Source organism: Cibotium barometz, chromosome 53 (assembly GCF_041138505.1).
Source record: "Cibotium barometz isolate CiBa-2024 chromosome 53, ASM4113850v1, whole genome shotgun sequence".
Lineage (NCBI taxonomy): Eukaryota > Viridiplantae > Streptophyta > Polypodiopsida > Cyatheales > Cibotiaceae > Cibotium > Cibotium barometz.
In genome coordinates, this window is record NC_141098.1 from 33,773,559 (window position 1) to 33,800,202 (window position 26,644).

At 41.5% G+C, this 26,644-nt stretch overlaps 1 protein-coding gene across 1 annotated transcript; it reads left to right on the forward strand.

Annotated features, from left to right (window-relative positions):
• Positions 1-19,184: 19,184 nt before the first annotated feature.
• On the forward strand, positions 19,185-22,971 carry LOC147608544 (major pollen allergen Ole e 10-like). Its single transcript, XM_086789142.1, has 4 exons — positions 19,185-19,342; positions 19,512-19,582; positions 21,355-21,643; positions 22,725-22,971. The coding sequence occupies exons 1-4, from the start codon at positions 19,270-19,272 to the stop codon at positions 22,763-22,765; spliced, it is 474 nt and encodes a 157-aa protein (XP_086645268.1). The 5' UTR covers positions 19,185-19,269; the 3' UTR covers positions 22,766-22,971.
• The last annotated feature ends 3,673 nt before the right edge of the window (positions 22,972-26,644 follow it).

Here is a 26,644-nt window from a genome sequence, read left to right on the forward strand (position 1 = left end):
CCATGACTCCGCATGGGCGTCCTCTCCCACTGAACCCCGGATATAGCCATCCGGTCTGCCGTCGGTCACAGGCGTTACAGCCTACGTGACATTACCCCCCCTTAAGAAGAGTTTTCGTCCTCGAAAACAAACTGGGGAAACCTTCTGGAAATTGCACTACGGCGTTCCCAGGTAGCTACCTCCTCATCCCTATCTGTCCATTTAACAAGTACCTCCTGGTACACTTTATGTCGGGTCTGTCTATCACGATACTGTAGAATCTTTTCAGGTTCATGTGGTATCTTTGGTGGCTCTATCAAGTCCACCAAAATCTCTGGAGAAACTGCGTTCTCTAACCCGTGAACTGATTTCTTCAGTTTACTGACATGGAAGACAGGATGGACTTGAGAACTCTCCGGTAACTCAAGTTTATATGCTACGTCCCCAATCTTCTTAAGGATTTTAAAAGGACCACAATATCTCGGAGAAAGTTTATCACACTTTCCCGTTTTCATGGTTTCTGACTGCGCAGGAACCTTGAGGAATACAAAGTCACCTTCTGCAAAGGTCACCTTTCTTCGTCCTTTATCCGCATAAGTTTTAGCGCGATCCTGAGCGCTACGAATGCTCTCACGTGCGGCTCTGAGCATATCATTCATATCTTCAAGGAAATCCTTGACAGATTGAATCTTCTCCTTTTCTAGGCCTACAGCCATTGGAGATCTTGGCTGGAATCCATACATTAACATGAATGGTGTAAATCCAGTTGCTGAGTGTTTGGAGCTGTTATAGGCAAACTCCAGTAAGGGTAAGTACTCTTCCCAATTAGATTGCTTCTTACTAACATAAGAACGCAACATATCCTCTAGAATTTGGTTAACTCTTTCAGTTTGACCATCAGACTCCGGATGATCTGTCGTACTCATACTCAGAGTAGTATCCAGCTTTTTGAAGACTTCCCTCCAAAAATGACTGTTGAACTTTCTATCTCTATCCGACACTATATCTGCGGGCAGGCCATATAGCTTGTAGAGATGTTCAATAAAGAGTTTTGCCAACTCTGGCGTTTTAACAGTTTTCTTCGTGGCAATAAACTTTGCCATTTTAGTTAACCTGTCCACTACCACCCACACCGAGTCATTCCCTCGACTCGTCTTGGGTAAACCAGTAATGAAATCCATGGAAATGCTTTCCCATTTCCCTTGAGGAATCTCCAGCAGATGGAGTAGTCCTCCAACCTTAAGACGTTCATGTTTATTGACCTGGCACTTATTGCATTTCAGCACATAAGTCTGGACGTCCTTAAACAAACTAGGCCAATAAAACTGTTTTTTTACTAGTGCATAGGTCTTCTGAATCCCGGGATGACCCGCACTTGGACTATCATGACTTTCTTTAAGAATTTGGGCCCGAAAGTCACCAATAGTTGGTACACATATTCTACCCTTGTAGAGTAAGTACCCGTCGTCAATGGAGTAATTAGCATATTTCTCCCCCCGACGAAGTTTATCACTCCCCTTTGAAGCCATGGCAGTCAAAGGTGATGAAGGGCCTACGTCAGAACTCTCCGGTTCCAAACTATACCCAGAAGACACGGCTAGTCTCTCCGGACTAACTCTCGCTTCCCTTCCCGTTGCACCTTCGGCCAGTCTCTCCGGACTAGCAATACGTGCCAACGAGGGAGGTGGTCGCGTCTGTGAAGAAGTGCGTACGCGTACAGCGCGCCAGACCTCTGTAAAAGATGGATCGTGCTCACATAAACCACGTAGGGACTCCAAGAAATCATTCTTGAAGACTGTGAAACTAAGTTCATTAATCTGTGGCATGCGACTAAGTGCATCTGCCACCACGTTATACTTACCTTTCTGGTAACGTATCTGAAGGTCAAACTCCTGTAGAATCTCCGCCCACCGAGCTTTTCTACCCTTCAGTTCATTTTGACTTGAAAGCCATTTCAGACTTTCATGGTCCGTCCGGACCTCAAAAGTGGCACCATATAAATAGTGTCTCCACTTTTTCAGTGCATGAACTATCGCTAGTAACTCTCGCTCGTAAGCTGAGTAGTTACGCTGCGCACGATCTAACTTTTTACTTTCAAATGCAATTGGGCGTCCCCTTTGCATTAGTACGGCCCCAATGGCCTCATTACTAGCGTCTGTTTCCAAAACAAACGGCTTATTTGGATCGACAATTGTCAAAACAGGTGCAGCTGCTACGGTCACCTTGAGCTTATCAAAGCTTTTCTGTTGGGCGTCCCCCCAACTAATGTTCTTTGTTTTTGACCGTAATTGGTCCGTCAACGGGACTGCGATCTTCGCGTAGTCCTTCACATACTGTCAGTAGAACCCCAACATGCCAAGAAAAATCTGCAGTTCCTCGAGATTCTTCGGCACTGGCCATTTAAGAATAGCCTCTACTTTTTCTGGCTCCATCCGCGTACCATCGGCGGATATAATATGGCCAAGGTAGTGAATTTCTGTTTCAAAAAATTCACATTTGCTTTTCTTTGCAAATAATTTGTGCTCTCGCAACAACTTGAACACTAGACGCAAATGCTCTATGTGTTCTTTCTGTGTCTTACTGTACACAAGAATATCATCTAGGAAAACTACTACGAATTTTCCCAGATATGGACGTAAAATACTGTCCATCAGCGTCATAAACGTCGCTGGAGCATTGGTTAGCCCAAATGGCATAACCAAAAACTCAAAATGCCCGAAACGGGTCCTAAATGCTGTCTTTGCAACATCTTCTGCTTTTATTCTAACCTGATGATACCCAGATCTCAGGTCTATTTTTGTGAAGTATCTCGATCCATAGAGTTGATCAAACAACTCATCCATGCGTGGCATCGGATACTTGTTCTTAATCGTTATCTGATTAAGAGCTCTATAGTCTATGCACATCCGCATAGATCCGTCTTTCTTCTTTACCAGAAGAATAGGCGATGCCCACAGACTTGAACTAGGCCGAATAAAGCCTTTGTTCAAATATTCCGTTAATTGTTTTTCCACCTCCTGTGCTTCGGAGTGGCTTAATCTATAAGCAGGTTTGCTTATAGGTTTTGATCCTGGCATAACTTCGATGCCATGGTCTACTTCCCTAGATGGTGGTAAACCATCTGGTAAATCATCAGGAAAAACATCCTGAAATTCCTCTAATAAATTCGTTAAAGTATCTACGTACTTTTTTTTTAATGTCTCATTCACCTTGGATTTTTTCTTGTTTGAATCACATGCATGCCAAACAGGGTTTTCAAACAGTGGGTCGCGTCCAAGGGTATTTTGTTTTTCTTGTTTGTCTACCCAAACATCATTTATCGTTTCATCTACGGAAACAGAATTCAAAAGAGGGTAACAAGCATATACCTCTGCTATCTGGTCTCTGCGGACCGCTGTACACAACTCCATGGAGGAAATAAGTGGTGTGGCAGGGACAGTACGGTCGCCCTGCAGGGTGATGACTCTACCTCCATGCTCAAAACATAGCGTGTTATGTAAGTAATTCCGAGCTAGACTAGGGCCCAAGCCATACAGCCACTTCCTGCCTAGATATACGTCTGCTCTGGCTAAGTGCATGACCTGAAAGTCAAGCGGAGCCTTGTAGTCCTGCATAGATAATGGGACCCCCAATACTACGGTATTCCATACCGTTTTGTCATATCCGTTGGCTAGGCCAACAGTATATTCATGATCACTCCGGGTCTCAGTCAATCCCAATTTCTTGACTAACGAGTAGTTCAAGAAGTTGTGACTAGCTCCATCATCAATAAAAACTGTGACTCTACGGCCACCTATGGTGCCATACATGCGCACCATGTCATGCGGACCTACAGTAGGCTGCCACATCGCTGGTGTCACTGAACAAGCGTGATGCTCATCACAATGACACACTGTCACCTCTCTGAACTCTGCGGAACTGAGAGGGAGTCTCTGCACTCTATGCAACTGCCTAGAAGATTTACCATCTTTTTTGGGCTCGTTGCCACTCGTGCTGGCTTTAGGCTTTGGACACTCAGCCTTCGTGTGTCCTACTTCATTGCAATTAAAGCAGCGATTTTCCTTTCGTGCTTTAATATATTGCTCTTTCTTTTGGTTTTCAGTGTCTCTTTTTTTTCTGGATGGTCGCGGTTTTTTAGACCAATGACCACCCTGTCCTTCCTGGTCCGTCCTATCCCCTTGTTTCTCACTGCGGAACCCTTTTCTTTTGAGGCCTGACCTCCTCTTTTCACTACCCTCGGCCCTGCTAGAACCACCACGCGCACTACGGCGCTTGATGTCATCGAATATCTGTGCATATTGAATTGCCTCTGCTAAGTCCTTAGGCTGTAGGGGTTCTACGTACTCAAGGTAATCATCTTTGAGGCCTCTCTTAAAGCCCCGCAATGTTTGGAATGCATCGATTCCTTTTAACTTGAGTACTATCTCCCTGTAGTTTGAGATGTACTGAGTTAGGGATTTGTTCTCCATCGAGCACTTGTCCCATAACTCCCAGCTTCTCTTTGCCTCATTAACAGGCAAAAATTCTTTTCGAAACATTGTTTCAAATTCCGTCCAAGTGGCAGGGCGAGTTGTCAGACTCATCCACCACTTGTACGCTTTGCTGGTTAAAGAGAGGCTAGCCTCTACGGGCTGTATACGGCTAGGCTGCTGTCGCAGCGCGTGCAAATCTGACCACTTCGCTAGAAACATATTGACTGAGTCCTTGTTTCTCTCCTTTTCCTCGCCACCAAAACTAGGCGGCTTTAAGTCTTTTAACAACGACGAAGCTGTCGCTACGGACGGCCCTGCAGGTGCATCGGCCTGTACTCCTGCAACCACTGGCGAGGCTACGCTCACCCGTGCTGTAGGAGCTCAGCTACCACGAGGAGTCGGAGTACTAGCCGAGGCGGCTGTCAGTGCATCTAACCGTGTGGAGATGCTCTGTAACATCATGACTAAATCAGCCTGGACTTTACCCATAGTGTTCAATTTGGCATTAAGATATTTAAACAGTCCACTAGAGAGCTCCGTCTCTGTCAGGACATCAGCAGGGTCTAGTAGGTCATAGTCATCGTCGTCATATTCCAAGAGGTCCTCCTCGGTCCCCTCGGCGACGTCAGTGTTCATGTCCTCTGGCTCATCGGCCAGAAAGGGGTCATCAGCCAATGCGGCCGCTGCGGGCTCGCTGGGTCCTAAGACAGGGTCAATAGACGAGGAGGGCGCTGGCGGATCACGAGTGATCGATAAGCGCGCTACGAACCGAACAACGGTCGGGCGTGTACGGCCTGACAATTCGGTCGGGGTCAAACCCGCGACCGAGGACAAGAGACTGGAAAAACCTAGAGAAGTAGAAGGCGGTGGAGACACACTACGCCTAGCAGACATTTTTAATTCTTGCAAAAAATAATGCGAGAACTCGGAAATAACTTAAAAAAAACGCTAATAAAAATGAGCAATGGTGGAGAGAGAATAATAGTCACCCCCCTTTACGGACGCCTGTCGAGTTGTTGCGTTGCGAGCCTCTACAAGGACGCTTCCGGGATGCTCCGATCCACGAGAAAATATGCCTGCAGCTCATAACAAAAATTAACTCCGGAAACACTTATCCCTTGCCGGGATTATTTCTTGCGGGAATGATTTTCTTCCCCAGCCGAGAAAGAGGGTTCCTTGAATTTTCTCATATAATTCTCAAAAATGAATAATGAAAATTATTTTTATTTTTTAAAAAAAAATAAATGTTTTTTTTTCAGGCCGTTGGTGGCCGGCTGCTTGGTGGGTTGGCTGGCGCCATTCCTGGCCGGCCGCCGCCGTTGGCTGGCTGGCGCCGTTAGCTGGCCGGCGCCGCCGCCTGGGTGGCCGCAATGGCTGGCCGCCGCTGGCTGGCTGGCGCCGCCGCCCCTGGCTGGCCGCCTGGGCCTGGCTGGCCTAGGCGCCGGTTACCTTCACACGTCCCCCTTCAACGGGTACGCCTCAACGCTCACGCAAGCCAGCGCCTCCCCCCCTCTACACGACTAGATACGTGTTTCGCTGTGGGTTTCGCCGTCCGCCCTGCGCCTTGATGACCGTCCCGCCGTTGCCTTGTTTGCTGGGGGCTGGCTGGTTTTCCCTACCCCCCACACACAGTGTGTGACTGGTTTTCGCCGCCCCACCCCACGCGTGCATGGGTTTCGCCGCCCAGCCATTCAACGCAGTCAACACAGTTTTGCGCAGCATTTGTAGCTATCAACGCACAATTCAAGGTTTGCTGGGGCTGGCTGGTTTTCGCCACCCCACCCCCCACACACACAGGTTTCGTGGGGTTGGTCTGCGCCCCCCCCACCTCAACACACAGGCGTTTTTTTTTTTGAAAACCTTCAACGCACAGTTTTTCAAATCGATTCAACGCAGAAAAAAATGAAAACAAATACATTTTGCTTACCTCGATGCTGTGTGACGGGGAGAGAGAATGAGAGAGAGAGAGAGAAAGAGTTCTTCCCTTCCCTTCAAAAGTCTTGGTCCTCCTTCCTCCACACATTCCCTTGTGTAGATAAGGGTAAGGAGATTGTGGATGAAAACCACCGAGTGGGCTCCGGTCCCCCGTTCACGCGCGGACTCTCACGATCCCTTCGAACCATGCTCTCATACCAGTGTTAGATATCCGTAACGCCGCTACGGGCGTTACCACGAGAGGGGACGGCCTCTGGCTCACCACCCAGCCATAGAGGAAGAATGAGGATTGCCCCTCATCCCCCAGGCTATATAGTGTGTGGCCTGCCGTCCACACTAGCCTGGCCGCCCATGACTCCGCATGGGCGTCCTCTCCCACTGAACCCCGGATATAGCCATCCGGTCTGCCGTCGGTCACAGGCGTTACAGCCTACGTGACAATATATGAGGATGTTGACATATAAGGATTATATGGAATATAACTCAATGAATTAGAGACCATCATAGCTTGTCCTTACACACTCATTCCAGACACATTACACATTGTTTGCATGAAAGACCTGGTCACTGAACTCATGTCGATAAAAATTTCTCCTGGATTGGAGCTTCTTAAGTGTACATCTCGAAAACCCGAATGGGATCTCCAAAATCCAGTATCCACCATGTCTTCAAAAGTGATGTGCAGGTATCCTGGAAGACATCGAAGACGATGGTAATAGAGCATGATCCCTATATCTAATGGGCCTTGGTTCATGTCGAACCTCGAGTTTTTTGCTTCATAGCCATCATAATGGTCCTTTGGTTGGTCTATGAGTATGACCACTAACTTCAAAAATCTAACACTAGCTACAATGGCGGGGTCGGGAATGTCGTGCCATGCCCGGATCCATGTCAATATCTATTGTCTTTGTTTCTGAATGTGGCCAAAGGTTGCTGGTACAAAGCTTAGGAAGTTGTAGCACACATGAGAGTCATGCCGTTTAGCTTCTTGCGGTGTCCATCTTCTTTTAATTAGCATGTACAATGGATCAACCTGCAATGTTGGTGTCGCGGTCATGTACACTTGGCTGTATTCTAGAATCGCCAAGTACTCTTTCCTCAAGTCCAGTTGAATTCCGAAATCCTCCAGGCTGGGGTGCTCTTCAGTAGTTACGATTGTGGCGTAGCCACCTCTTGTGTGCACGGGGTTTACTTTTTGACACCTACGAAAATAGTAGTTGATCATAAATGTTACTATCCTTATCTCCAGTAAATCAGCTAAACTGCGGATTGGCAAGCTTAGTGTGCTTGGCCACATTTGCCCATAAGGTGCCCTCTCCTGGCCAATGGAAGAAGTTCTTCTAAATCAGGTCATGGGACACGGAGAGGGTATGGTACATTATGTTGCTTTGTTGGAGTGACCTCTGAGTATGTTTCAAGCATGATCCGTCATGTAGGCTCAAAGGGAATAATCTGCATTAGTACCTTGAACATTAATTTGGGCTTCAAAAGGAGGATTGCCTGCTCTTATGAGTCCCTCGTATTCTGTGCTGACAAAGAATCCAAGATTGTGTCATTAGTAAACGGTTCAAGATTATCTTGCGAGATAGTTTCTCTTACCTCTTGAGCGTGCCTCGTTGGAGATGGGGTAGGTGCCAGTATTTCCTCGTCGGGGGGCAAGAGTGTTAGTGGGAAAATCTATCTCAGGAGGATAAAAAGATGAGAAGATGCATTCTGCCTGAGAGGTGTTAGTAGGTTGCGAGTTAGGATATGGGTTAAGTAGTTTACTAGAGCGACATTAGCGTAGACAGGGTAAGTGGATTTTGAAAATGAAGAAGAAGTTTCTTCTTGACCTTGTCCTTGTGCTAGGTGGTGGGTGACTAGGCTTATGAGACTTAATAAATTCCCTAAAGTCTGGAATTTTCTCTTCGTTTATAGTTGGATACTCTATATGGGTAACATCAAAATTGTATTGTGCACTGGTCAGCATGGCTTCTAAATGTTTGTAAATATTCATGTAGAGTTTTAGAATGCCATAAGGATGATAGAGAGTGGAATCACAGAGGTTTAGATGTTGGTGAGTGTTATAGACCTCTAACCAGCTGCTGCCGTCTCGTGACTTATGACCCACTGGTATATGTGCTACGACTTTATAGTTGGCGAGCATCTTTGGAATGTCATCTGGGACAAACAGGTCTAATTTTTTGACACTGTCGTCCAAAATTTTTGAGTTTTGGAGCATGTGGCACCAACTACGAAGGTTTAAGACGATAGGATGTAGGGGATAGAAAAAGATATCTTGAGGGGGGTTAGTCAATACTAAGTCACCCCGCAAAATTCCCATGATTATGGTGGGATCAATATCTCTTTCTGTATTTTTTTTTAATTAAGGTTAGCTCTCCTAAGCTTATATCTTCGGATAGATTTATGTCATATTGAAGTAAAGAGAGGGTTAGTGTAGAAAAAAACAAAGAGAGAGTGTGAGGAGGCCCGAGGAGTTATTGGCAATTGTCCCAACTGGGAGGCCCACGCTCAAGGACTAGACGGAGATCGTCATTGGGTTCTGGCCACTGACTTTTGTCTTGTATGGCGAGCTGGTGCTCCAATTCTTGCATGCAGGACTCTGTGTTGCTAATGAGATTTGATATTGTTGTTTCTCTGACCATCCGCGCAACATCCAGTTCTTCAAATCTTCGAGTGGCTTCTTCTTGGGCTCGCTGAGCTGTTGCTTCCCTTGCTTGAGAGTCGGTGATCTGTTGTAATCTTTGTGTTGCTAACCTCTCAGTGTCTTGAAGTTGTTTTGTGAGCTATGTCATTGTTTCCTTTTGTGCCAACTCACTTCTGTGTGCTTTGACCTGTCTTGCAGTTATTGTTTCATTGAGACCTCTGACCTTCTCAACATGGGCCTTGTTGGTCTCTTCTCTTTCATGTCGTAGATGTAGTGTCTTGTCCTCCTCTGCTGCTGCCTGTTAGTTGCGTAATTTGGTCTTGCAATGCTGCTTCTTTGGCCCTGGCATTGTCTTGGAAGTCTTGTACTTTCTACTCATGGTTTCTACTCATGGAGTGTCATGAGTTTTTGTGTAGTTTACTTCTTTCTAGAGTTGTTCTTTTGCTTGTTCCAGTTTGGCATTGAGATCAGCATTCTCTTTGATCTTTTGTACTATTGTTTGGCTTAACACAAGGTTATGATCCTCCAGTGAGGTGTACCTTTTCTCCTGCTCTTTTGTAGCCTTCAAACTATTCTAAAATGACATCCTTGTGGGTTGACTCAGCTGCTTCTAGGTTTGCCTTTAACTTTTGCACTTGTGTTGATGCATTGTTGCGGTCGTGGAGCATATGTGTTGTTTAGGAGATGGCATCACCAGACTTTTGCACTTGTGCTGATGCATTGTTGCGGTCGTGGAGCATATGTGTTGTTTAGGAGATGGCATCACCAAACTTTATGCTCCTTCCACACTACATCGGTGCTTGATTCTGTCTCCATTCTGTCTCCAGCCCTGTTGGTGGTTGGTTGAGCAGCTCGTCAAGTCCCTCTACATTCTCCTGCAAGAATTGTTGGTAATCGATGTTTTGGAGGGAGGCAAGTTGTGGCAGTCTTTCTTCGTCCTCAAATCTCCTCCTTTTGCTCGGACTTAACAGCTCTTGAGTTCTTTGACACTTACTTGCTTCCATGGTTGCCTCAGGTTCTAGTACTTGGGCTGTGCTACCTCTTCATATCTTGTTTCTTCAGCTTGTATGAGTGTTGCTGGTTCAGGAGTTGTTTCTATTGGTGTGTCTACCAGACTAGAATCCTTGAGAGGAGATAAGTCGGTAAATATAAGTTGGGTAGGGCTTGTTGGAGGAGTAGGATGTTGCTAAAGTTCCTATGTTATCTAACTGAGAATATTTTCCTTTAGTGCCTCCTGGAATGTACGGATTTCGGTGGTGGCCACTTCTTCCTCTAGTCTCTGTGACTGTGCTACAACAACGGTGATTACCCCCCTCATCCTTCTATCTATTTTCTTCTTTCGACCTTTCTTCATTTGCTTGATTATATCCTTGGATTCCATTAAGATGGCCTGCCCTTCTTGTACATCTTCAGCTATTAATGTGGGCTGGTCTGATAGCAGGGCCAACTACATGTGTTCCTCCGGTTCAGGCTCCTTGAGGGGTCTTTTGGTGGGTGACATGATTGAGCACCTATGTGAGAAGGTAAGGTTTAGATATCTTAGATTGGTGGGCCTTTAAATAGTTTTCCATCTCCTTATGTAGATAGAATGCCCAATATTCTTCCTTCTCTTCATGTACTTTGGCTATTCTATTGAGACCCACTCTGTTGTATCTATCTACAGGATTTATCTACATCATTAAGGACATTGCCCCTGCATGCCTTCTACGTAGCTTCATCTTGGATATTTTTATATTCTACACCATTCAAGTTAAAAGAATTCTTATTCGGAATGTCCAAGGCATCTTGTCAATGTTGTGTATGTGGGCCTTGATTGCAGCTGGAAGTTGCAGAGCTTCTCTTATTAAGTTCTTTGTGATGAGGAGCTCTTCAGTAGTGCCATCTGCCTTGGTGATTCTCCCTCTTTTGGTATGCTTGTCATGTGTCTTCAAGTACTCTGCACAGACTCCTGTGTCGATATTTCGGGGGAGTATCTCTGCCATTCTTCTGAGATCGACATTGTCTAATTTGGCCTTCACTTCAGCATCTTCTAGTATCTGTAGACACTCCGGACTATGGTACTAGAGAGCTACCTTTCCATGGGCTGTAACAGTTTCCTTTCGAATGAGGGTCCCATGGAACAGTTGGGCATAAGGACCTAAGAAATTTAGCTTTGGTTTCTGTGTCCCCCATCATTGCTAGTTGGCTGGGGATCGAGTGGCACTACTTGCTTGAGTGGTTGATGGGTTCTCGTGGGCTTCAGACACTCCGAGGCCGACATCTATATCAGGCACATAAGATCAATCGAATGACTAGTGGGGTTGATATCATTCTTCTTCTTTTTTTGTAAGTAAGTTAGTGAGAATAGGTTAGTATGGTTGAAGAGAGTGTTAGTATATGTACAATAGTGAGAATAGGTTAGTATGGTTGAAGAGAGTGTTAGCATATGTACAATCCATTGGTCTTTTAATAGTCAGTTCATGGCAGAGTAGGAGTTAGTACGTGAATGTGTAGGCCGTGAAAAGGTGAGGACGTGAGTGCAGGAAGAGTTTCCATGAAAGGCTTAGGCATGAAAGGCTCTGACGTGAAGGGCTCAGGCGTGAAATGCTCAGGCGTGAAATTCTCAGGCAAGAAAGACTCAGGCGTGAAATGCTCAAGCGTGAAATGCTCAGGCGTGAAATGCTCTATCGAGAAGGGCTCTGGCCGTGAAAGTGCAGGAATTGTTCCGTGAAATGCTATGGCGTGAAAGGCTCAGGCATGAAATGCTTGGGCGTGAAAGGCTCAAGCGTGAAATGCTCAGGCTGTGAAAGCGCATGAATTTTTTCGTGAAATACTCAGGCGTGAAAGGCTCTCGCATGAAAGGCTGTGGCGTGAAATACTCAGCGTGAAATGCTCAAGCGTGAAATGCTCAGGCGGCGTGAAAGGCTCTGGCGTGAAGGGCTCTGGCCGTGAAAGCGCAGGAATTATTCTGTGAAATGCTCTGGCCGCCACGTGAAAGGCTCAGGCGAGCGTGGGCTCTGGCCATGAAAGCACAGGAATTGTTCCGTGAAATGCTCTGGCCGTGAAAGGCTCAGGCGTGAATACCTTTTACGTGAAAGTGTAGGAATTTTACGTGAATTTCCATGAAAGGCTCAAAAGCGTGAACAGCTTTTATGTGAAAGTGCATGAATTTTTTCATGAATTGCTCTGGCCATGAAAGGCTCAAGTGTGAACAGCTTTTACGTGAAAGTGCATGAATTTTTACATGAAAGTGTGTTAGAATTAGGGTTGCAGGAAAGCACACAAAGCTTGGAGAAGAAGAAGCAAGAATGCACACAACACACAATGTATTAGATTGTGTCAATGTACAAAAGATAAGTTAGCCCTAGAATGATGGGCGTATATACAAGCCAAGGGAAAAAACCTCCTAAAGAGGGAAAAAGTGCCCCGGCAGTCCTAAGTGTGTTCATACACATCACTGCCTATATATATGGCAACAAATCCCCCCCTGGGAGTGATGCTGTGAACAAGAGCTAGCACTCATGTATAGGGAAGTGCCATGCCCGAAGCAGATCAGTCCACAAAGGGGAGCAAGCCCAAAGCTTTGCGGAAAGCTTCAAACTTCTCACAAGGAAGCGCCTTTGTGAAAAGATCAGCGAGGTTGTCCTATGTTGGCACATAGACCAAGCTGATCTCTCCTGCTGAGAGTCTCTCCCTGACATAGTGATAATGCACCTCAATGTGCTTTGTGCGAGCATGAAAAACTGGGTTTCTCGCAACTGCCAATGTGCTCTTACTGTCAGTGTAGATAGAGGTGGCAGACTCCTGTCCAACACCCAAGTCAGCCACCATAAGCCGTCTGAGCCACACACACTCAACCGTAGATAGCTGTGAAAGCTACCCTCCTGTACTCAGCTTCACAACTAGAAGTGGCCACAGTAGGTTGCTTCTTGCTCAACCAAGATACGCATGAGCTACCGAGCATGAAACAAAAACCACTTGTGCACACTCTTGTGTCATAGCAACCAGCCTAATCTGAGTCCAAAAAAGCATGCAAATCTGGCGGCAACGATCCCCCCTTGGGATAAAACAACCCAAGATGTATGGTGCCACTCAAGTAGCAAAAATTGCATTTAACTACCTTCCAATGCTGAGACCCTGGGCTATGCATAAACCTGCTCACCTGTGAGACTGCAAACTGGATGTCCGGCCTCGTAATGCATACATAAATGAGGCAACCAATAGCTGTCTGATAGAGTGTGGCATCAAAGTGATCTCCAGCATCATGAAGACTCAACTTCAAACCTGTCTCCATTGGAGTGTAGCAATAGGCTTGCAGTCTTCAAGGCCAAATCTCCGCAACAATGTCTCAATATACTTTGTCTGACACAAAGCAATACCTCCATCACACTGCTTAAACTGTATCCCCAAATAATGATGCAAATGCCCCAAATCTGACATCTCAAAAGAGGCATTCAAATCAGCCTTAAAATTAGCAATATGACTCTCATTTGGTCCTGTGAGCAGCATGTCATCGACATAGAGAGCAATGATTAGATGTACATCATCCACACGTTTAGCATACAAAGTGCTTTCCGTTGGACTATTCTGAAAACCATGTGCAGTCAAATATGCATGTATCTTTTCATACCAAGCTCGTGGAGCTTGCTTTAAACCATATAAAGCCTTTTTTAACCTGCACACTTTGTTTTCCTGCCCTCTTTGAACAAAACCACGAGGCTGCGATACATACACCTCCTCATGCAAATGTCCATTCAAGAACGCAGTCTTTATGTCCAACTAATGTACATTCCAACCATTATGAGCTGCCAATGCACAAATGCTACGAATGGTAGTCATACGACAAGTGGGAGCAAAGGTCTCATCAAAATCAATGCCCTTTTCTTGAGCATAACCCTTTGCAACAAGTCTAGCTTTATAGCGATCAACACTGCCATCTGGCTTTTGTTTCAACTTAAAAACCCACTTACATCCAATGGCCTTTTTACCAATAGGCAAATCACACAAAGACCATGTACCATTCTTCATTATAGCATCATATTCACTTTGCATTGCAGCCAACCAATTTTTTGATTTTTGTGCCTCATAAATGAAAGAGGTTCTTCCTCTTCACACATACTAGACACAGCCAAAGCATAACAATCTGATGCATAAGAGGCATGCTGAAAACCTGAACGAGTATGACTAGATATAGGTGCATCAATTTTACTATCACGCAAGGTTTGCACCAGCCATTTAGGCATACCTCTAGTCTGCTCATTTTCAGCCCTATCCTCATGAATTACATCCTGTAAATCTGCATCAGAAGTAGGCGGATCTATGATGTTGTTTGAAATCTGCATGCTGAGTATTTGCCTCATTAGGACTTACATTTGAATTCCCACCTGTAAATAGAGGCAACAACATATCAAATACATCCCGTGGTACATGATAACAAAGGCTGCACAGCATCTTCCACAAAAACATCATCTCGACTAATCAAGATACGCTTTGACTGCGGATGATACAATCTGTAACCCTTGCTCTCAGCACTGTAACCAACAAAAATGCATTTGACGGCCTTATCATCCAATTTTGTGCGTTGTTGCACACGCACTAAAGCATAGGCCAAGCAACCAAAGACACGCAAGTGACCAATAGAAGGCTTCCTGCCATGCCAAGCTTCGTATGGAGTAATAGACTGCAAGGCCTTAGTGGGACACCTGTTGAGTACATATGCAGCACACATGATAGCCTCAAGCCAAAACGCATCGTGCCATCTCCATAAGTGACCTGTTTTTCCTCTCAACAACACCATTTTGCTGAGGGGTATACAGCACTGTACATTGGTGTTTTATCCCACGACTAGCCAGAAATGCATCAAACTCTTTAGACATGTACTCCCCCCCTCGATCAAAACGGAGGGTGCCCACAGTACAATTGGATACATTTTCACCATAAGCATAAACTGTTTGAAGCACAAGCACTTCAGACTTTGCCTTCAGTGGATATACCCATGCATGCCTTGAGTAATCATCAATGAAAGTCACGAAGTACAAGTGTTTACCAAATGATGGAGTTTGCATAGACCCACATACATCACTATGTACAAGTTGCAATTTGCGAGTGGCCTGCACAGAACCATCCTTTGGAAATGCAGAACGCTGCATTTTGTCCAAAATACAGCCTTCACAAACATGTTTCAATGGTGCCTCAAGAGGGGGCAATGAAGCAACCATATCAAATTTCTGTAAAAGCAGCAAACTAGCAAAGTTCAGATGACCAAAACGAGCATGCCATAGTTTTGCATCTGAAACTGCCTTTTCATCCAAAAATTGCATTTGCTAAAACTTCCACATGCTTGTCATAAGAATTGATCCTATACAGCCCACGAAACAAGGTGCCAGATACAATAATCGTATCACCAGAAGTCAAATCATGAACAGTACATCTGTCATCCACAAATTTGACTACAAGTCCAAGTCTAGCAAGCGCAGAGACAGACAATAGATTCTTCTTTATCCCTGGCACATACAAAGCATCTGAAAGTGTGAAAGCGCTGCCATTTGCAGAGCAGTAAGCATAATTTTACCAATGCCCTTCACTGGGTAAGAAGGATTATTGGCATATGTGACAGTATTCCCATTAGGGACAGCCTCAAGACAAGTGAACATATCACGATGCGAGGTAATGTGCTTTGTAGCACCACTGTCAAAATACCATACATCAGAGTCAACAGAAACTGCCAAACATGCATCATGTACAGATGGGTCATACTGGCAATACACGCTAAACGCCCATTCTGTATCCTGCACAACATTTGCAAAATCTGCATTTGTAGAAGCATCCGCTATTGTGGCTGCATTTGACTCTTTCTTCTTTGCCTCTTTAGCCTTTAGCTTAGGGCAATTCTTAATGACATGATCAGTTGCCTTACAATAGTTGCACCTGATCTTTTTCTTGCCTTTATCAAGAGCCTTCTCATACTTATTGTTGCTACCTTTATCAAGAGCCTTCTCATACTTATACAATTTTGCTTTTACGTAATTGTCCAACACTTCTTTAATTATAAAATGAAGTATGATTCCTTTCCTGAAAATTGAAGTGATTTTTTCATTAACTAAGAAAGGACAAGCTCTCTCATATTTCAAAAAAATATCTCTTTGTAAAAGATATTTCTATTACTTTGAAAATTATCACATTAGTTTAAAGCTTAGCTCTGGGATTCAAATATATACTAAAGCATATGGGTTGCTCTACAATTACAAACTTTCTCCATGGAAGATATAAACTAAGGTGAGTCATTCTAGACATATATTCATCTAGGGAATACTGGCTTCGATCGTTAATTCTATATTCTCGAACTAACCCAAGCTTCTCCATGATCATGGCTAAGCATAGATTTAAACCATAAAATGAAAGGAAATCTAAATTGATTTCTATAACAAACTTCTCTTCATCATTCATCCAATGATGTGGCCACATATAAAGCTCATGATATGGTTGGGCCAAAAGAATACTTTTTAAACTTAAGATAATGAGCAATCATTCTTTCCTTGTCATCACTTGCCATGTACAAAAATGCAACGCTCACAACTTCATAGTCATGTGGTGAAATGGCAATTTTCACTAGGCGATTCTATAATTTTTCTCTAGTTAATTAAACATTTCCACAAGAAGACAATTTGAAAACAAGATGAAAAGTAATTTGCAAATAGGAAAAATCTTTATATATATGAAGTTTTATTACAAGTCTAGTCATATACTCAGACTTCACATATAAACTCAGATCCTCCCCACAAATCACAATTTTGTCGCCGGGGGGGGGGGGGGGGGGTATGGTATCTCTTATTAGCCTATACAGATTACACTGAAGTACACAATTCGAGGTCAAGGTAGTGTATAATACTATCTCCCAAACAACTCCAAGTCACATAAGTACCATCGTCATAGTAAGATTCTCCCAAAATCTCAATGTTAGGCTATAACAATAAGCAATAAATGCTTGGTTTCACTTATTCTCACTCCTAGAAATAACATGATTTTAGCACATATTCACCTTACTAAAAATAAGTCCCTTTCTTTTAACTTTTTTAGTTCTCTTTTTATACTAACATGGACTCTTTAGTTTTTATAGACTCTATTTCATATTCTAGAGCACTCACTTTCTTTTCCTTGTATTCTCATGCATAGAAGTGGTAGATGTATGTAATTATCTATGGAAGAGAGTCAATCTCATGAGCACTAGTAGCTACACATGCTTAGAGTTGTGTATCATACACATATGCACACAAGGTAGTAAAACCCACATCACCCATTTTAGTCCATAGATAGATCTATAATTTTAAATATGAAAGTACTAAAATATGCAACATTAGGAAAAATTTGAACTCAAATTGGGCCCTTTAAGGATTTCTACACATTCTCTCTCTACAAAAATGGGCTCATGGTGAAATTTTTGATCACCAAATTTGGAGACTTCTTGAATATGCAAAATTGCCCATCATGCTATATATCATTGGAAAGGTCTGAAGAGTAGTACGTGCCACACCATCCACCAAATTTGGAGACTTCTTTGATATGCAAAATTGGAGACTTCTTGAATATGCAAAATTGCCCATCGTGCTATATATCATTGGAAAGCTCTCGAAGAGTAGTACGTGCCACATCGTCAAAAAATTTGGAGACTTTTGAATATGCAAAATTTCACATCCTATTATATATCATTGGAAAGGTCTCAAAGACTAGATTCCAAATGTCCAAAATCTGCTCACTTTTGAGTTGATTTACAAAAATTTCACCATGAGGCCATTATTTTAGAGAGAGAATGTGTAGAAATCTTGAAAGGGCCCAATTCGAGTCTAAATTGTTATTGTGTTTTGACATAATATTATAAAGCTTATAGTTCTAAGCATAACTTTTAGATGTTGCATTAAGGTAGATTTTTTTTTCTTTCTCATACTAAAAAAATGGGTGAATAATGAAGAATTATTCTTCCTAGATGACCTTGATAAAAGCCACAATGCCTCTTTGTGGCTCCAAGACTTGAATTTTTTTAAAAAACAATTTACTTGTTGCACCCTTTGGCAATATTCAAGCATTGAAATTTAAGTGCTCCTAAACATGGGATTTTTCCTTGTTTGGTATGAAGAATATGTGGAGTAAGCATGATGTGATAATGATCTAATGAAGGAGGATAATGATCTAATGATCGAGGAAGGATATCCATGAGACAATGAAATATTGTGATGCATTTAAAGCTATAATTTTTATCATTCTAAGATGATATGAGATTCAAAAAATACTCAAGATCATAATTGCACTAAGTAACTTAATACTACATTCATGATTACAAAGAAGACGTGTTAACTTTAGCACACTTTTTCTTTTACTATTCAAATAAATTAGATGATTTATCTTTTTAGACTAAGATGTAGGTAGACTTTGTGAACTTTCATTATGAGGGTAGAGAGAAGCTATTACGAAAGTTTACAAAATTTAAAGATAGATAGTTGCTTTACAAGCAACAATGGACAAAAGTGTTCATCAATGCACACTTTTAGAGACACGAAGATGCTCAAGAGCAAGGAAAGAAAGGTGTTCTTTGCCGTTATATATTTTGGACCTTAATTAACAAAGATCTAAAAAATGTAAAACATGTTGTTCTCCCACCATGAAGGTTGACATGGCAAATTGGAAGAGAATTTTGCAAAGTATAGTTAAAAAAATGCATGGAAAGTTCTCTAGGTACACCCTTTGTGGGAATTTGGTGCTATTTGTAATTATTGAGGAATATTGCTAGACCCACCTTTACACAAATGGATGCCGACATTTAAGCACTGAGAAATTGTGAAAGTGGGTAGCTCTTTGTTGGAAGCAAATTAATGAGCTAATAATGATTATATGCTATTAAAAGTAGAAGGATTACATGCTATTAAAAGCAGATATGGATTGTAAGCAAATTAATGAACCAATAATGATTAAAAGTAGAAGGATTACATGTTGTTAAAAGCAGATATGGAATGTAGGCAAATGAATGAGCTAATAATGATTACATGCTATTAAAAGTAGATGTAGATTGTAAGGACAACTTTAGGTTATTTATGTAGGATATGTTGATATTAGAAAATTGGAAGGCAATTAAAGTAAGGAAGTAGTGATTTGGAAGCAAACTCCTTGGACAAGCCAAGATATAAAGGGGGGCATACCATGGGGGAGCTCTTACCTTGCTCAATTTCTAAGCATTCCTTTGTATTTTTTGGGGGGGGGCTTTGATCAATGGCAACCACCCACTTAACAATGATGTGGCTTTGTGCCATCTGCTTAGCTTTCATTGCTGATGGCGCCTCAGGTGACAGGCTCTCTTCTATTCATCCTCTTATTAAATGTGATTGATTTGTTCTCCTAATTATAATTAGTCATCAGGGCATAATAAACACATCATTATTAGTAGGCTTATACGGCGTAATCATTCTTACCGTGATTGTTTAGTCTAATCGCGATGTTGCCGTTGCTCGCAGCACGAGGATTTTATTACTCAAATTATCCTGCCTTTCACGCGGACGTGTCATCAAGAAACGTAGAGCCTTTGGTAATCCACTTCTAGTAATCTCTAATAAGTGGTCTCAATTATTAATGGGCTCTTTTCACTTTTAATGAAGTTTTGGCATTCTTGTGCTTTACCTACACCGCTAGTTTTCCATCCCCGGATGCAGCACTTTCCTCACCCGTGCATAGTTTGCCCCTTTATACACTACTACCACGTGGCTATTTGTACCCGTGCATAGTTTGCCCCTTTATACACTACTACCACGTGGCTATTTGTACCCGTGCATTGTTGATGCGGTAGTGCCCTCACCCATGCACAGTTTGCCCCTTTATACATTACTCTCCTGTGGCTATGTGCACCCACGCATTGTTGATGTGGTACTGTCTTCACCTGTGCACAGTTTGCCCCTTTATACACGACTACCAGGTGACTAGAGGAGGAAGAGAGGAAATGGGATACTAGAGAGAGTCACACGTGACAACATGTGTTAATAAAATTTCACCTTGCTTAATTTCTAAATCCCCTTTGATAAGATTGGTGTAAAGGCCTCTTGCCCTTACTTGTTAAGGCCTCTTGCCCTTACTTGTTAAGATGTTCATGGGCTCGTACCATCGGTGGTGGTGGCTGGCGTCCCCAATGTACTAATGGATAATGTAAAAGGGCCCAACATGGGGCTACATGTGAGGATTTTCGTGCCATTAGGACCCAATATAGGGCCATATGTGAGGGTTTTTATGCCATTGGTGTGGCAAAAAATGCACGTTTTTCTCTTGTGTATGAATAGCTCCACTGTTGATACACTAATATATTGTTACCTCTAAGGGAAGATCATGCATGTGTGCTAGAAATTTGATGGTCAAGTTTTGAAAGTTTAAAGAAATAATCGAAAGTACAATGAATGCATTATGCCCTTGTCATTGTATGATAAATACTGAAGTGCCTAGTGGACTAGATTGATATCAAATTTGTCAAATGTCAAAGCATTATCATTAGTGTCTATGACAAATATACTTATAGACTCCCACTTCTTTCAAAAAAATGTCATATTGCTACAAGTGATTATGAAAACCATGCTCCACATTCTTTAACTTGTTAAGTGCATCCTCATCACTTGCATTGGACTACGCATGACATACAATGAAAGTGAGTGATCTTTTTTTTTTAATAATTGAACCTCTAATTTGATTTCAACTGAGGAAGCAATGCAAATAGTAGCATGATAAATATACTTGCAAGATTTCTTTTAAACTACGAACCTTTTCACATCATCAAGCAAGGGAGGCAAAACCCCCTAGAGAGCCCCTCCATGGAAGAGGAATGGAAGATACACCCAGCATTTGCATCAATAAGGACTTCATAATGTTATTATCTGCACACACACACATATATACACACCCAACATTTGCATCAATAAGGACTTCATAATGTTATTATCTCCACACACACATATATACATCCAACATTTGCATCAATAAGGACTTCATAATATTATTATCTTCACACACACATACATACATACGTATATACACACCCAACATTTGCATCAATAAGGACTTCATAATATTATTATCTTCACACACACACATACATACATATATATATATATATATATATATATATATATAGAGAGAGAGAGAGAGAGAGAGAGGGGTCTTAGACCTTGGCTACCTTAGCTTTGGAAATCAATATTAGGATTAATATGAAGGATTGCATAATTGACACTTATTTTGTTTGTAGTTGTTTTGTTTTGCATTTATTTGTTGAGAATAATTTGCTGAATTCTTTGCAATGGTGTGTGTGGGAATGATGGATAGGAGGCACAAGAAGAAGAAGCGGTAGTGGGGATGGATAACGTGGGGCAAAAGGTATGGTGTGTGGGGAAGCCAGCTGCTGAGGACTTGTATCTAAGAGGGAACATAGACTATGCATGTGGGGAAGGAGAGGTGGACTGCAGGCTCATTCTACCAGGAGGAGCGTGTTATCTCCCCAACAGCCCAATCGCGCATGCATCCTATGCCATGAACCTCTACTACCAAAAAAATGGACGCAACTGGTGGAACTGCCACTTCAACAACACTGGCCTCGTGGTCTTCACTGACCCTAGTAAGACCCCTCTCTCTCTCTATCTATATATATATATATATATATATATATATACACACACACACACACATACTTTTCCTTCCTCGCAATACAAGTAAAAAAATTCAAGTATTTCTCTACTTTCGGACTAGAACGGTTGGGTCCCATTATGGGAGCCCGGGTTCCATGCGACGGAGGTTGGTTGTAAGCCGATGGAGTAATCCACCTTCCTACTAACCAAAAAAAATCAAGTATTTCACCATTTTAGAATACATGCACACATGTGAAGCCCTCAGTTCCCTCCTCATTCCTCTCTCATGTATAGAGTATAGGGTGGATAGCCCCATACCCTAATCTTCTTAGGTTAACTCCCAAGTCCTTCTCTCTTGTATATTGATAAATGGATAGCCACATACCCTAATCTTCTTATTTTATCTCCCAAGTCCTTCCTCTCTCATGTATATTGATAAGTGGATATGCCCATACCCTAATCTTCTTAGGTTAACTCCCAAGTCCTTCCTCTCTCTTGTATATTGATAAGTGGATAGCCCCATACCCTCATCTTCTTAGGTTAGCACCCACCCCAAGTCCCCCCTCTCTTCTCTTCACTCTTCTCTAAAATACTTAACTTGGTAGACCCCCTTTACTCTATACCCTCTATAAGCAAGCTCCTAATACAAAAGGTAAGCCTATGGTGAACCCTCACTTGTCTTATATTATGTAAGTTGAAAATTGTTGATTTTATTGCCCTTGTGATGGTTGCATAATCTCAAAATCTATCTAACAAACAATGCATGGCCTCCCATAATGAATGTGTAATCAAATTTGTTGTTTTATCATTCCCTTAGTATACCATCTTGTTTATTTTTTATGGTGTTCACTTTACATAATTAGAGTATCCTTTAGCATTGTATACCCCTAAAGGTTGTTTAACAATGCATTGGGTTTTTCCCTTACTTTGGCTAAAACAACTAAGCAAAAATTTTAAAAAATAGTAGTGATTCTCAATCTATGCCTACCTCATGAACTCTCATTTTATTGACACTACTTCCCACAAATATAATAAATTATTGTTGGACTGTTGCTTATTTGTGTTATGCAGGCTTTGGAAATTGTAAATACATAGCGCAATGGACTACATAATTGCATTTCTAAAATGCAAAATAAACTAGAGTATGAGCTTATTGAGTTTGTGGCCAACTATCTTGTTCAATAAGCACTAATATGGAGCAATAAGATGATGTTAAGCGTGGTTAGTTTGACTACGTAGCCTTGTAACCTTTGTTGTGTTGGTTCTACAAGGCCAAACATTTTGTAAATATAAAATATCTCTCTCTTTCTTAAATAAATAACTTTGAATAAATGTATTCTATTTTTAGCACCTGCCTATCAACCTCTTTTATCATAAGCTGTTGCTTTTACAGTGTTGATTTGTTCCCATGTATAGGTATATAAAACTTTGAATTTTTTAAAAAAACACCCCATTTCACCTAAAGGGGCTCTATCTTTATCTCCACCACAACATAAGGAGGAAAATATGAGGGAAGCAAAATTTATAACACGTGTTTATGAATGCAAGTATTTATTTTGAAAAAAAACACTTGTGTACTCTTTTAGTATGTAGCAAATCATCCCCTTCATACAAAATGCTTTTACAACCTATCATGGTGTAGCAATAGTTATAAAGAGGATGACAATCTATGAATCTGACCAATGAGGATGGACATTTTTCATCATAATTAAAACACCTATCAAATACGTACACATTTGCAAGGATGGCTATACTATAAAAACTCCCCATAACCATACCTAGCCTAGTCAATGTGGATCTTACAAATGACTTTCCTAGGTTTACATTAGAAATTTGGTGATATAGATTCTATGATATTCCACAAAGCCTATCAAAATTTTTCCTTTTCCTTTACCTCCCCTCATAAGAAAAAGAACATTGGATCAATGCTTGGTTGTTGTAGGTTTTATAGTTTTGAAAGATTTGCAGTCTAAAGAACATCTTATAGCATCTAATTGTTTCTTTCGTTTTTGCCATTCTCGATGCGCTCACTCCTCACACCGACATTCTAACTCTCTATGTTACCCCTAGGAATCCAAAAAAGAAGTTGTATAAAAGGAAAATATAACTTAATGCTACTTTTGATTTCCTCTCTATTTTATCTAATCTACCTTCTCATGTAGTTTCGAGATAGATCTCAGTTCTTATTATGCTAATTTCTAGCATTATTTTATTTACCTTATTATAGTCTTCCTAGCTCAAAACAATGAAAGTTGGATCTAAGGAGGCTCAAACACTATGAATGCACACTCATGATTAATTAAGAAATATAATTAATACTTACTTAAGCTAATTCAAGGTCTTACTTAAGACAATAAGGAGACTCTAAACTAAATCATTGCACGACATCAAATCTCTCACACATTGTATTGCATTAGGCTCTTTGAATGGGCAAGATGCAAAAAAAAAATGTTTTACCACCTTCCAACAAGAAGATAACTTCCAAGAATCACTTATCTTTAAGATGCATTCTCACCAATTGTCCCCACCTCCCATGTGAAGCTTTACCATTGCTTATGTCATCAAATTCACCTTTTCATTTTTATTCATTACATTCATCAATGTAACAAATAACCTTTAGCTAATGTGGCCTTTGAGTTGCAACTAAATACAAAAAATACAAAGAAAATACACTCCCCCTCCATCTATACAAGAATTACAAGATCAATTTCTCAACACTCCCTTGGTCTACTAGTCCTAGATCCTTTACTTCACATACCCTATAGCATAGTTGCACTAAGAAGGAATTGCACCATACCTCCAATGCTTACACACATCAGCCTAATGGTCTATGTGATCCTTTCAACCACATGTGCAAAAACAATAATCCTATAAAATACAATGGGGTGAGGATTAAAAGCATTTTTTTCTTTCACAAGGACTAAAAGAAATGTTTCTCTCCTCCATGACTGAGGAGAATTGTGAGCTTGTGTTTCCAACGTGTAATCTTGGAGCAAAAGTCTCATCTTGCCAAAGCACATGAATCATAAATTTCAATCACCAAATATGTCAATGGTGATGAAGAATCATGTGCCAATTGAAGCACTAATGATAATATTTTTGTCGAAGATGGTGTTAATGCATATTTTTGTGAGGGTCTCCTATTCACTCTTTTCAATTAGTTATTTTTTGTGAGATCATCCTATTCAAATAAAGTCTAAGCTTTGAATAAAGTGTAAGGCTTTATTGCTAAGGTTTATATGTCATTATTAAAAAAGTTTCACATTTAGAATTATTTAAATTATAACAAAATCTAAAATTTTTTGTGTTTGAAACATTAGTATAAAAGTTTTTTTTAAGAGTTTTGCCAAAGATTTAAAAAATTAAATTTAGAATTACTAAAAGAAACTATCTAAAATGGAAGATTAAAAGAAATAGTTTTTTAAGAGATCAACATGGGAAACCTTATATATTAAGTAAAGATGTGCTTACACCAAAGCCCAAAAAGTGAGGTCCAATGACAAATAACTTTATATTTTGAGACATTTTACATAAAAACCACCTCCTTACCTTTTCGGCTAGACATAAAAGCCACAAAATTATGAGACTCGACAATACGCTTTGCTAGGTGGATTTTCTTCCTCATGGAAGAATATTTGTTGGGGTAGTCAGGCAAGAAGCTTCTTCATCGTCACTATCCAAGGAGATTGGGTTACTTTTGCTACTAAGCACATTATTTTCTTCTTCTTTTTCTTCTTAGCCTTCTACTTCTTCACTACCAAGACCACGACCATCCTTGAAGTACCTAAAAGGAACATTCTTAAAATAGAAGATTTTATCACCATCTATGCATGCGGCATGCTCATGACTTTCCACAGCTGCAACCTTTGTCTTATCCATGCCAGTGCCTATCTTCAAGATAATCTAATTCAGAGAGGGGGGTAGTACTTCCCACTAAGAAGGATGCACAACAAGGTCGAGTCAAGGGTTGCACCAAGCCTATTGGTATGTAATTTTCCATGTACACATATGTCCAATCAAACAAGTTGATAGGCGATGAAGAAACTTTGTTTTTTATATCACCTTGTCCATAAAGTGCATATTACTCTCGCAACCCCTTGTGATTTCTTCGGCAATCACATTGTCGCAAAAGAATATAAAGTGGGGTTTATGAAAATCCTTCATACAATTTCCTCGCATGCCTTCATAAGTGTGCAAGTGAACTTGCCTAAGACCCTTAGACATTGCCATCCCACTTTGGACACATCCCAACCCATGTACTCCTTGATGAGCTTGCCAATACTTATTAGCAAGGAGGGGTCCATGACCTGAAGAACAATTTGAAAATGCACATGACTCAATGTGCCACCCTTTTCCAATGCAAAACGCCCACTAATGCACTCGGTATGGATGAATTGCTCCAAGGATTCCCAATAAACAAGATCCATGTCACCATTGCCCACATCGATGGTGATAGAGACTTTTAGGATTTTTTTCTTCAAAGGAGTATTCTTGACACTTGGGGTTGATGCTGATGACCTAGACTTGCTCATAGATGCAAATTCCCAAACTGCTCTCCATCAAGTGGAGTAAGAATACACAGAAAAGCATGCATCGCAATAGTTGGATTTGTAGAAGTTCTGGTGACATCCTCATAGGCCACTACAACATTTGATAATGGCTAGAGGAGGATGCCTAGCATGCTTAGGAGTAGACATACCAACACATAGAAAGAAACACACATAGACACAAAGGAACACACACAGACACAAACAAACAAAAAGTAACACGGCACACCCATCGACACCCCAACAATGATAGAAAGCAACATTGCACACCTAGCACCACACAAACAAATAGAAAGCAAGAAGACTGCCACACAGACATGCACATCCAAACCAATGAACCGTAGATTGATAAAGATGAAGCATAGACAGACAACAAAGCGAGACCCAAAGTTATAAAGGCGTCACGCAAACTAGCATGGTACCAAAGACATATCTTAGAGAAGT

Excerpts from the sequence above, each read along its gene's own strand:
- LOC147608544 (XM_086789142.1), top strand. The coding sequence starts at position 19,270 with ATGGCAACCACCCACTTAACAATGATGTGGCTTTGTGCCATCTGCTTA. Across the intron at positions 19,583-21,354 it reads CAAGAAACGTAGAGCCTTTG|GAGGCACAAGAAGAAGAAGC; the intron begins GTAATCCACTTC and ends AATGATGGATAG. Across the intron at positions 21,644-22,724 it reads CGTGGTCTTCACTGACCCTA|GCTTTGGAAATTGTAAATAC; the intron begins GTAAGACCCCTC and ends TGTGTTATGCAG.